General features: G+C 43.3%; 1 protein-coding gene across 3 annotated transcripts in view; it reads left to right on the top strand.

The window, feature by feature from the left end:
- The window catches only part of LOC122542257 (testis-expressed protein 33), a 27,634-nt gene extending 18,721 nt beyond the window's left edge, over window positions 1-8,913 (top strand). For 2 of the 3 annotated variants that reach the window (XM_043679807.1, XM_043679806.1), the window contains one exon: window positions 8,357-8,913. In XM_043679807.1, the coding sequence (XP_043535742.1) occupies window positions 8,357-8,697 (341 nt within the window). In that variant the 3' untranslated portion in view covers window positions 8,698-8,913. Of the gene's footprint in view, window positions 1-1,455; window positions 2,315-8,356 lie in introns of those variants that run through there. The other variant, XM_043679808.1, reaches the window with a different exon arrangement.
- The last annotated feature ends 3,504 nt before the right edge of the window (window positions 8,914-12,417 follow it).

The raw sequence follows: 12,417 nt of genomic DNA, 5'->3' as shown, positions 1-12,417 counted from the left end.
ATTTTGGGAAAGCAAATCTTAGCAGGACTTATACACTTAATGGTAAGGTCCTAGGGAGTATTGCTGAACAAAGACCTTGGAGTGCAGGTTCACAGCTCCTTGAAAGTGGAGTGGCAGGTAGATAGGATAGTGAAGAAGGCATTTGGTATGCTCTCCTTTATTGGTCAGGGTATTGAGTACAGGATTTGGGAGATCATGTTGTGGCTGTATAGGACATTGGTTAGGTAACTGTTGGAATATTGCGTGCAATTCTGGTCTCCTTCCTATCAGAAAGATGTTGTGAAACTTGAAATGGTTCAGAAAAGATTTACAAGGATATTGCCAGGGTTGGTGGATCTGAACTACAGGGAGAGGCTGAACAGGCTGGGGCTCTTTTCCCTGGAGCGTCAGAGGCTGAGAGGTGACCTTGTAGAGGTTTACAAAATTGAGGGGCATGGATAGGGTAAATAGACAAAGTCTTTTCCTTGGGGTCGGGGAGTCCAGAACTAGAGGGAATAGGTTTAGGGTGAGAGGGAAAAGATATATGAGAGACCTAAGGGGCAACTTTTTCACATAGAGGGTGGTACGTGTATGGAATGAGCTGCCAGAGGATGTGGTGGAGGCTGGTACAATTGCAATATTTAAGAGGCATTTGGATGGGTATATGAATAGAAAGGTTTGGAGGGATATGGGCCAGGTGCTGGCAGGTGGGACTAGATTGTGTTGGGATATCTGGTCGGCATGAAGAGGTTGGACCGAAGGGTCTGTTTCCATGCTGTATGACTCTGACTCTCCTGCTCCTCGGATGCTGCCTGTCCGGCTGTGCTTTTCCAGCACCACCATTCTCTAATCTGATCGCCAGCATCTGCAGTCCTAAACTTTCTCCGTAGGAAATGTGAGGTTTCTTTAAATAGGGTTGGGGTCTGGTGGGATGCTCTTTGGAGGGGCTGTGCAGATTTGTTGAACTGATTGGCCTCCTTTCCACCATGTTGGAATTCTATGATTCTTTGATTCTGCCATGAGCTGTCGCCAGGCCCTATTGACCATTTAAGCTCAGCTGATCAATTTTGCCGGTTGACTGGAAATATGTTGAGTGAAGCCTTGGGCAGTTTTCCTCCCAGAAATGGTTCAAATGTGGCCCCCAGGCTGTGCTTGATCTAGATCTTGGTTGCTAGGAAATAGACTGATGGAATTTTGAATACTGGGAAACTCCTTATTCTTCAATGAACCATGCTGGGCAAAACAGTGATACCTTTTCCATTCAAGTTCAGAGAAGAGGGTTTTGGAAGGGTGCTTTACATTCAAAGCTTGGCGATAAGTCGGAGATCATTGGTAGCTAATTCTTCCCTCTGTCCTGCTCTCCCCCACCCCGCCCCTGAACACTGCACATGCATGCCTTAAAAATGATCATGAAGGAAAATGATTTGTCTTGCAAATTTGCATTGTGACTCTAGCAAAGCTGTCTCATTTTTATAGGTCACTGGGTTGAGATGAATATTATCCATCAGAAATTGAAGAAAGCATTAGGGGAGCTGGAGAAACATTCGGAGAATTGAAACTACCAAGGCCAGAAAACAAAGAAAATGCAACCACACCTTATTTGTTTTTGTGCAATTGAAAATAATTTGTTTTTAGTCTTAATTTGCCCTAATTGAAAATAATTGCGAAAGTTCACTCCAGCAGACATTGGTCTTAGCTGAGTGCAGGAGAGCTGTTAGAGTAACCCTGAATCCCATGTCTCCATTCCTATATCCATTGGACCACCAGGGTATACATTGTTTGTTCCTTGGAGCCTATGAAGTCCCTATTATCCTTTTCATCTAATTTAGAAATGCAGAAATCTGACTGGATCCATCCCAAGATTTTTTGGCTCCAGAATTAAATGAGCCATCAACGTAAAATCAGATATAGGAACCTGATCTTAAATAAAAGGCTATTTCACCAATTTATTTTTGTCTTATTTAGTGAGTTCTACCTGGTATGAGTGACATAAAACATGAGCAAAAGGAGCAGAATTGTCCTTTGAGCCTGATCTGCCTTTATATTCAGATTGTCTGTCTGAGTTGTCTACTCAATTTTGCCAACCAATCAATAACTTCTTTTCTCCATGAGATATTAATTGTTGCTCCCTTTGTGATTTGCTCTTCTTGTGATTCTGTCTTGATGACTAAGAAGGCGGTGAGGTAGTGGCACTGTCAATGGCTAGTAATCTAGAACTCTTGACTAATGTTCTGAGGGCGTGGGTTAAAATCACACTATAGGAGATGATGAAATTTGAATTCAATAAAAATCTGGAAGAGAACCTAGCCTGAAGGCAACCACGGTTAATTATTGTGAAAACCCTTAATGTCCTTCAGGAAATTTGCCAACCTTTTCTGGTCTGTCCTTTTCTGTGGACATCAGATTCTCAATGTGATTGACTCTTTAACTGTCCTCCTGAGCAATTAGAAATGGGCAATAAATACTGACCTTGCTCGTGATGCCTAAATGCTTTGAACAAATAGAAAACTCAAGGTGAATAGCTTTAGTGTATCTCTTTTTAACAATACTGAAAATGGAATTCCTTATCAATAATTAACAGCTATCTGGAGATGGTCACCCCTTTTCCATCCAGAGGAAACATGCTCTTGTATTCATCCCATCAAGGTCATAAAGAATTTTGTTTCAATGAAATTATTTCATTTCTAAATTCAAGGGAATGTAAATGTAGCCTACTCTATCTTCTCATAGGACAATCCTTTCATCCCAGGTATCAGTCTTATTTTGAGTTACTATAGTTTTATCTTTGGGGGTGGGGGGGCTGTTGAGTGAAAAGGAAATTACTCCTCTTGCATTAGACCACGTGGTAGCATACTGGTTATGTCACTGGACTGGCAATCCAGAATCCCAGGCCAATATTCTGAGTTCAAATCCCAGCATGGCAAATGGTGAAATTTGAAGTCCGTGAAGTCTGGAATAAAGAGCTGACCATGTAGCAGTTGTTGATTTGTCATAAATTGGTTCTCTATAATCTGTGTTATGACTAGACCAAACACCCTCAAAATATATTATGATGGTCTCGACCCTAATGTTTTCTCATGGCAACTGTGTTCCAGGTGCAATTTGGTCACTGACTGGTTTGAAGCAAAACACTATTCATACAGTGTATTTTAAGATACACCAGGTGAAAGAAGAAATTGGAATAACAACTCTATCAAAACTTAACAGAATAATAGATACAGTAACTATTACTAATTAATGTTCCAATTTAGTAACATTCCATAAACACACCCTTGGCAAAAGGCAAGTTTAGAAAAATAGATTGTCTGACAAGCAACTCTCCAGTCTAGGAAGAAAAGCATAAAGATAAAACTCAGAACAGGGAGAGATGTACTGCAACTTCCACCCAGCTTCAAGACCCAGCATCAACTGCTGAAAACTTTAAAAAAAAAACTAAAAGTTCTGGACCTTTGGAAGCCTAACCCACCTGTTCAGCCTGCTTCCACTGTTCCAATTTAAAAAAAAACATTTCAATGTCCTTCAAGCTGTTCATTTTATTGGATCCAAATAGACTGCTCATCTCTGTCTTAAAACCTCTCTTCAAGAAGTGCACCTCTTAAAGCCAGTGTCATCACACCTGGTTGGTTAATGTTCTTTGGGGAAGGAAATCTGTTAGTTACCTGGTCTGGCCTGCATGTGACCCTGGACCCACAGCAATGTGATTCACTCTTCTTGCCCCAGTTAAGAATGGGCAATAAACACTGGCTTGCCAGCGACACCTACATAACAAATTCACTCATTAATGAACTTTTAAAAATCTCACAACAATAGAATGGGGATTCATGGTATACTACATACTGAACTAAGACCCTTACTACTCTGAGTAAAGAAACTACCTCTGACATCTGTCCTATATCTATCACCCCTCAATTTAAAGCAATGCCCCCTTGTGCTCACCATCACCATTCTTGGAAAAAGACTCTTTCAGTCAACCCTATCTAATCCTCTCATTATCTTATATGTCTCTATTAAGTCACCTCTCAACCTTCTTCTCTCTAACGAAAACAGCCTCAAGTCCCTCAGCCTTTCCTCATAAGACTTTCCCTCCATACCAGGCAACATCCTAGTAAATCTCCTCTGCACCCTTTCCAAAGCTTCCACATCCTTATAAGGTGGTGACCAGAACTGTACACAATACTCCCAAGTGTGGCCGCACCAGAGTTTGTACAGCTGTAGCATCACCTCATGGTCTGGAACTCGATTCCTCTATTAATAAAAGCTAAAACACTGTATGCCTTCTTAACAACTGTCAACCTGGGTGGCAACTTTTAAGGATCTGTGTACCTGGACACCGATCTCTCTGCTCATCTACACTACCAAGAATCTTACCATTAGCCCAGTACTTTGCATTCCACTTACTCCGACCAAAGTGAATCACCTGTGGAGTTTGCACGTTCTCCCCGTGTCTGCGTGGGTTTCCTTCGGGTGCTCCAGTTTCCTCCCACAGTCCAAAGATGTGCAGGTCAGGTGAATTGGCCATGCTAAATTGCCTGTAGTGTTAGGTAAGGGGTAAATATAGGGTTATGGGTGGGTTGCGCTTCGGCGGGTCGGTGTGGACTTGTTGGGCCGAAGGGCCTGTTTCCACACTAAGTAATCTAACCTCACACTTGTCCGCATTAAACTCCATTTGCCACCTCTCAGCCCAGCTCTGCAGCTTATCTATGTGTCTCTGTAACCTGCAACATCCTTCGTCACTATCCACAACTCCACCGACCTTCGTGTCGTCTGCAAATTTACTAACCCACCCTTCTACGCCCTCCTCCAGGTCGTTTATAAAAATGACGAACAGCAGTGGACCCAACACCGACCCTTGCGGTACACCACTAGTAACTGGACTCCAGGATGAACATTTCCCATCAACCACCACCTTCTGTCTTCTTTCAGCAAGCCAGTTACTGATCCAAACTGCTATATCTCCCACAATCCCATTCCTCCGCATTTTGTACAAAAGCCTACTGTGGGGAACCTTATCAAACGCCTTGCTGAAATCCATATACACCACATCAACCAGTTTACTCTCATCCACCTGTTTGGTTACCTTCTCAAAGAACTCCATAAGGTTTGTGAGGCACGACCTACCTTTCACAAAACCGCGCTGACTATCCCTAATCAAATTATTCTTTTCTAGATGATTATAAATCCTATCTCTTATAACCTTTTCCAATACTTTACCAACAACTGAAATTAGGCTCACTTGTCTATAATTACCAGGGTTGTCTCTACTTCCCTTCTTGAACAGGGGAACCACATTTGCTTTCCTCCAGTCTTCTGGCATTATTCCTGTAGACAATGACGATTTAAAGATCAATGCCAAAGGCTCGGCAATCTCCTCCCTGGCTTCCCAGAGGATCCTAGTATAAATCCCATCCGGTCCAGGGGACTTATCTATTTTCACACTCTGCAGGATTTCTAATACCTCTTCCTTGTGAACCTCAATCCCACCTAGTCTAGTAGCCTGTATCTCAGTAATCTCCTTGACCATATTGTCGTTTTCTAGAGTGAATACTGTTGAAAAATATTCATTTAGTGCTTCCCCTATCTCCTCTGACTCTACACACAACTTCCCACTACTATCCTTGATTGGCCCTAATCTTACTCTCGTCATTCTTTTCTTCCTTAAATACCTATAGAAAGCCTTAGGGTTTACCCTGATCCTATCTGCCAACAACTTCTCATGTCTCCTCCTGGCTCTCCTGAGCTCTCTCTTTAGGTCTTTCCTGGCTACCTTGTAACCCACAAGTGCCCTAACTGAGCCTTCACATCAGATCCTAACATAAGCCGCCGCCTTCCTCTTGACCAGAGAGTCCACTTCCTTCGTAGACCACGGCTCGCGCACTCTACAGCTTCCTCCAGGCCTGACAGGTACATACTTATCAAGAGGACACAGTAGCTTTTCCTTGAATAAGCTCCCCATTTCTAATGTGCCCATCCCCTGCAGTTTCCTTCCCCATCCTTTTCTTCCTAAAGCTTGCCTAATTGCATCATAATTGCCTTTCCCCCAGCTGTAACTCTTGCCCAGTGGGATACACCTATCCCTTTCTATCACTAAAGTAAACATAACAGAATTGTGATCGCTATCACCAAAGTGCACACCTACTTCCAAGTCTAACACCTGGCCGGGCTCATTACCCAGTACCAAATCTAATGTGGCTTCGCCCCTTGTTGGCCTGTCTACATACTGTGTCAGGAAGCCCTCCTGCACACACTTGACAAAAACTGACCCAACTATAGTACTCGTAGTATTGTGTTCCCAGTCAATATTTGGAAAGTTGAAGTCCCCCATGACAACTACTGTCTCTCTCACTCCTATCGAGAATCATCTTTACTATCATTTCCTCTACATCTCTGAAACTATTCGGAGGCCTATAGAAAACTCCCAACAAGTTGACCTCTCCTTTCCTGTTTCTAACCTCAGCCCATACTACCTCAGTTGACGAATCCCCAAACATCCTTTCTGCAACTGTAATACTGTCCTTGACCAACAATGCCACACCTCCCCCTCTTTTACCATCTTCTGTTCTTACTGAAACATCTAAATCCTGGAACCTGCAACAACCATTCCTGTCCCTGCTCTATCCATGTCTCTGAAATGGCCACAACATCGAAGTCCCAGTTACCAACCTATGCTGCAAGTTCATCCACCTTATTCCGGATGCTCCTGGCGTTGAAGTAGACATACTTCTTGCTTGCTGGTGCCATCTTGCATCCCTAAAACTTGATTTTGGACCTCTCTATTCTCAACCTTTTCTATACTTGAACTACAATTTTGGTTCCCATCCCCCTGCTGGATTGTTTAAACACACCCCAATAGCCTTAGTGAATTCCACCCCCCCCCCACCAGGATATTGGTACCCCTCTGATTCAGATGAAGACCATCCTGCTTGTAGGGGCCCCACCTACCCCAGAAAGAGCCCCAATTATCCAAGAATCCAAAACTCTCCCTCCCTGCACTATCCCTGTAGCCACGTGTTCAATTCCTCTCTCTCCCTATTCCTTGCCTCACTGGCACATGGCATGGGCAACAAACCAGAGACAACAACTCTGTTCGTCCTAGCTCTAAGCTTCCATCCTAGCTCACTGAATTTCTGTCTTAAATCCCCATCTCTTTTCCTATGTCGTTGGTGCCTATGTGGACCACGACTTGGGGCTGCTCACCCTCCACCTTAAGGATCCTAAAAACACTATCAGAGACATCACGAACCCTGGCACCTGGGAGGCAACACACCAACCATGAGTCTCTCTCGTCCCCACAAAACCTCCAATCTGTCCCTAACTATGGCGTCCCCAATGAGTACTGCTCTGCTCCTCTTCCCCTTCTGAGCAGCAGGGACAGACTCTGTGGCAGATCCCTGTATCACACTGCTTTCCCCTGGTAAGTCCTCCCCCCTCCTTCCCCCCCCCCCCCCCCCCCCAAACAGTATCCACAACGGTATACTTATTGTTGAGGGAATGGCCAGAGGAAATCCCTTTCAATCCCTGACTGTAACCCACAATGCAACTACACAAATATGACTTCCCAGAAGTCCTCGTTCCTCCCTCGCACCTTTCGGCAAATGGAGGTCCAACTCGCGGGTTAAGTCCCTTTTTTAATGTGGGAAAACTCAGCCTTCCCAGCAGCCCTTGCTTCACCTCTCCTCGCCCCTCTGGCAAAATGGATGCCAGGTGCTCGAAAGTGGGATTAGAATAGTTGATTATGATCAGTGCAAAGTTAAATGTACGCAGTTACAGTCATATTCGCTAAGGAAGCAATGCATCGAAGCTTAAGTAGATTGAATCCTGGATTGAGATGGTTGTCCTTTCAGAAGCAATATAGCAGAATGGCTCTATATTGCCTGGAGGTCAGATGAACAAGAGTTTGTGCAAAATGTACAATAATTACTCTCTTACTCTTCAGTTTCTCACTTCGGTTACTCAATGAATTGCCCACACTGCCATTTTCTCAGCGTCCCCTTTAAATTTCCTTTGATTCTCCATTTTTATTCTTGTTTAGTGTTGGTTCAAGAACAAATGTTAAACAAGACATCAAGATCCTTATTCATCGAATTGTTTAGGGGACTTTTATATCCTGCGAGGCGGCTGGTGGAACCTTTAATGACTCACCTGAACTATGCAGCACTCCTAGAGAGGGTCAGCCTTGGATCTTTGTGCTCCATTCTCTGGAGTGGGATGTGAATCCATCTTCTGATTACAAGGCCAAAGTGTAACCAACTGGGCCACCGCTGACATTTGCGTGTCACTGCAGAGAGACTCCTGATTGAGAAATTGTCAGTAATTGTTTGGGATAGGGACAGAAATTGGTCGATTGTTTGGGTCACTTTCCTCATTCTGCTGTTTAAAGGTGTCTGGACTGCGGAGCTCCTTGCCTGTGAGAGACTGTCGAGGAACCTCCAGCAGCGTATTGAAGAGCAGCCGAAGTTAACCAGGAACTGGCCTAAGGTTATCTCTGTGCTTGAAGTGGGCAAACCTGCTGCGTTACCACAGCCTAAGCCACCCAAATCACTGAAGAGGGTTATACCCAAGCCAAAGCGAGTTAATCCAAAGCCAGAAATGGTTGTTACAAAGCCTGAGATTGCAGTGCCAATGGAATCCCAGAGAGAAATTGTAACACCAGCTGGGACAAATGTTAAAAGGGATGAGGCATTCTGGCAATTTTATAATCAACCCTTGCCTCTGTTATGAACTTGACTTATGAGTTCACTTGCTCCAAAAAGATTGGCAGCTCACAAGTGCAGCCTGGCTTCACATTCAATTACGTACCTTTTTTGAAGTGCAGATTTGAAGCCGGAAGTTAAGGGAAGATGGCCAGACAGTGGTAATGTCACTGGACTAGTAATCCAGGCTTCAAATAATAGTAATAATAGGGGATGCAAATCCTATCATGGCAGCTGGTGGAATTTAAATTTAATGAATAAATTATAAATTGAAAGCTAGTCTCGAAGGTGACCATGATCATTGATTGTTGGAAACACCCATCTGGCAATGCTATTGTCCTTCTGGAAGAATATCTAGTCCTTCAGATGTGACTTCAGACTCATGTCAATGCTTTAACTCTTACTGTCTTCTAAAATAACCAAATATGCCACTCCATTCAAGCATAATTGTTGATGGGCAACAACTACAGCACCAGACTTGCAGGTGGTGCTCATATCTGTACATGAAGTGGGCAAACTTGCTGTGTTACCACAGCCTATGCCACCCAAATCACTGAAGAGGGTTATATCCAAGCTAAAGAGAGTTGACCAAAAACCAGAAATGGTTACAAAGCCTGAGATTACAGTGCCAATGGAATCTCAGAGGAATAACAAAACTAGGCTTTACCAAAAAGACTGTTAACCAACATCATAAAAGCAGTGATTAGGTTATGGCGAAGATATGCCTTCGTATCATTGAACAGGTGGTTCTCCCTGGAGTGTCAGCTACTGAAGGGTGAATTGCAGAGGTTTATAAAATTGAATGGCATAGGGTGAATAGCCAAGGTCTTTCTCTTAGGGTTGGAGGAGTCCAAAACTAGAGGGCATAGGTTTAGGGTGAGTGGAGAAGATTTACAAGGGACTTAAGGGACAACTTTTTCATGGAGAGTGGTGCATAAATGGAATGAGCTGCCGGAGGATGTGGTGGAGGCTGGTACAATTACATCATTTAAAAGGCATCTGGGTGGTACATGTATAGGAAGGTATTAAAGGGATATGGGTCAAATGCTGGCAAATAGGAATAGATTAGTTTAGGATATTTGATCAGTATGAACAAGTTGGACTGAAGGGTCAGGTTCCATGCTGTATACCTCTAGTGTTGTGGGATCTTAAGCCCAATGGAGGGAGCAAAGTGGGTCTCCATAGCTAAAGCCTTCAGTGAATAAAAAATATTATGAAGTAGGAGCGAGAAGTTGACACAGGACCTTGTCTATTTATCCTATCCGTGCCCTTCATGACTTTATAACCTCTATAGTGTCTCTCCTCAGCCTCTAATGTTCCAGGCAAAACAGCCCCAGTCCATTCAGCCTCTCTCTTGTCTCACAAACCTTGCAACATTCTTGTAAATCTTTTCTGAACTCAAGTTTCAGAACATCCTTCCCATAGCAGGGAGATCAGAATTGCGCACACTATTCCAAAAGTGGCCTAATTAGTGTCATGTACAGCCACAATATGACCTCCCAACTCCTATACTCAATGCTTTGTCCAACAAACAAAATTGTACCAAATGCCGCCTTCACTATCCTACCTACCTGCAACTCCACTTTCAAGGAAGTATGAATCTGCACTCCAAGGTCTCTTTGTTCAAAAACACTCCCCAGGGCCTTACCATTAAGTGTATAAGTCCTGCCCTGATTTGCCTTTCCAAAATGCAGCACCTCACATTTACCTAAACTAAATTTCATCTGCCACTCCTCAGCCCGTTGGCCCATCTAATCAAGATCCCATTGTACTCTGAGGTAGCCTTCTTTGCTGTCCAATTTTGGTGTCATCTGCAAGCTTACTAATGATATTTCCTATGTTCATGTTCAAATCATTTATATAAATGATGATTTTGGATACTGTAATTAGCAAAGATAAATGCATGAGGGCCATGTAAGAGCAGTCTTTAATTTGCTGAATGACTTGGACGAAAGAGTCTGTTTCTGTGTTGCGTGACTTCATCTGGAATACACTTCCTGTAAAATGGGTGGAATTAGACTCATGAAAATTTGAAATGTGGTGGTGAGTGACATAGCCTGATTATACCTGTTCCAGTTCGTAGAAACCCTACTGTCTGAGAACAGGACCTATGGCCTAACAAGTCCACACTGACTCTCCAAAGAGTAACCCACCAGACCCGTTCCCATACCCTATTATCCTATATTTACCCCTGACCAATGCACCTAGTCTACACATCCCTGAACACAATGGGCAATTTAGCATAGCCAATTCACCTAACCTGCACATCTTCAGCGCCTCCCCCTCCCTTCCACTGCTCCCTACCACCAACCGAATCCATTCCTCCCATTGACCAATCAGGTTATACCCGCTACCTGTCTTCACCTATCCCCAGTTTACCACCCTGCTCCTGCCATCTACTACCCCACCCCCAATCTGCAGCTCTCCCTACACCCACCCCCAGTCCTGAACAAGGCTTACATCTGAAACATTGATGTCTGCACAACCTGATGCTGCCTGGCTTGCTGTGTTCTTCCAGCTGCCTGCCTGTCTACTTTGGGTTCCAGCATCTGCAGTTTTGTTTGTCTCTAACCATCTTTGGAGGAAACCAGAGCACCTGGAAGAAACCCCTGCAGACATGGGGAGAATATGCAAACTCTACATAAACAGTTACCCGAGGCTGGGATCGAACCCAGGTTCCCTGGCGCTGTGAGGCAGTAGTGGTAACCACTGAGCCTCCGTGCTGCCCCTCATTGAAAGATGAATTGACTGATTGATACTTTTGAGTCTATACTTTTTGTTAATGTTTTACTATTATATTTTTTAACTAATTCCGAAGTGAGGAAATAAACATCTCTGGAAGCTCACCAGCTTTAATCATTTTAGCTTGTGCATTGTGACACTGAGGCAACTAAAAATTATTGTAACAATTCTGCTTAGGTGCTAGAGTAACTTGTTATTAGTAACATTTAAGGTGCAAATATAAATCTTTATCCTTTACATTTGATGAATTAATTTTGACTTTTAGCCAACTTGCATTGCACTCTTTTGTAACATAGCTTGAGTAAAAATATCTTAACGATTAGTTAGGCAAGTTAGATTAAAAACCTTGGGCAGAAAGCATGTGTGGTTGCATTCTTGATAGATCAAAAAGCAGCATTACACCATAAAGGAGGCTATTTTACCCATCAATTTTCCACTGGTTCTTTGTGGGAATCATTACTCAGCACCACTCTCCTGCTGTTTTTCTATATCTTTTGTACGTTATGTCAATCCAAATAATTGGCCAGGGCTCTCTTGAATGTCTCAATTAAACCTGCCTCCACCACATTTCGAGGAAAAAAGCGTGTTTCCAAGGGTTCAAGGATAAAAGTCATTTGGCTACAGCTCAGAAACAAAATCCTCGGAGTGCAAATGTTTATTTTTACACCTCTTGCAAAAAGTTTAAATCTATGTCCCCTCATCCTTGATCCTATTATGAGTGTGAACAGATTCCTCCTGTACATTCTATCCCATCCACTCCTCATTTTTGAAACCTCTATCTGATCTTCTCTTCGCTGCCTTCTCTTCACACTTCAATCTGTTCCCTGGACTGAAGTTCCTTCTCTCTAGAACCATTCTTCTAAATCACTTCTGTATTCTCTTCGATGTGTTCTAAATGTGGTGTGCAGAACTGTACACAATAATCCAGTTGATGCCTTGTCCTAGCATGTGTCCTATAAATGTTCAATATCTTCTTGCCCTTGTAGTTTTTGCATCTATTAATAAA

This window comes from Chiloscyllium plagiosum, chromosome 39 (assembly GCF_004010195.1).
Source record: "Chiloscyllium plagiosum isolate BGI_BamShark_2017 chromosome 39, ASM401019v2, whole genome shotgun sequence".
In the NCBI taxonomy this organism is placed as follows: Eukaryota; Metazoa; Chordata; class Chondrichthyes; order Orectolobiformes; family Hemiscylliidae; genus Chiloscyllium; species Chiloscyllium plagiosum.
This window is presented reverse-complemented; position numbering and strand designations above follow the sequence as displayed.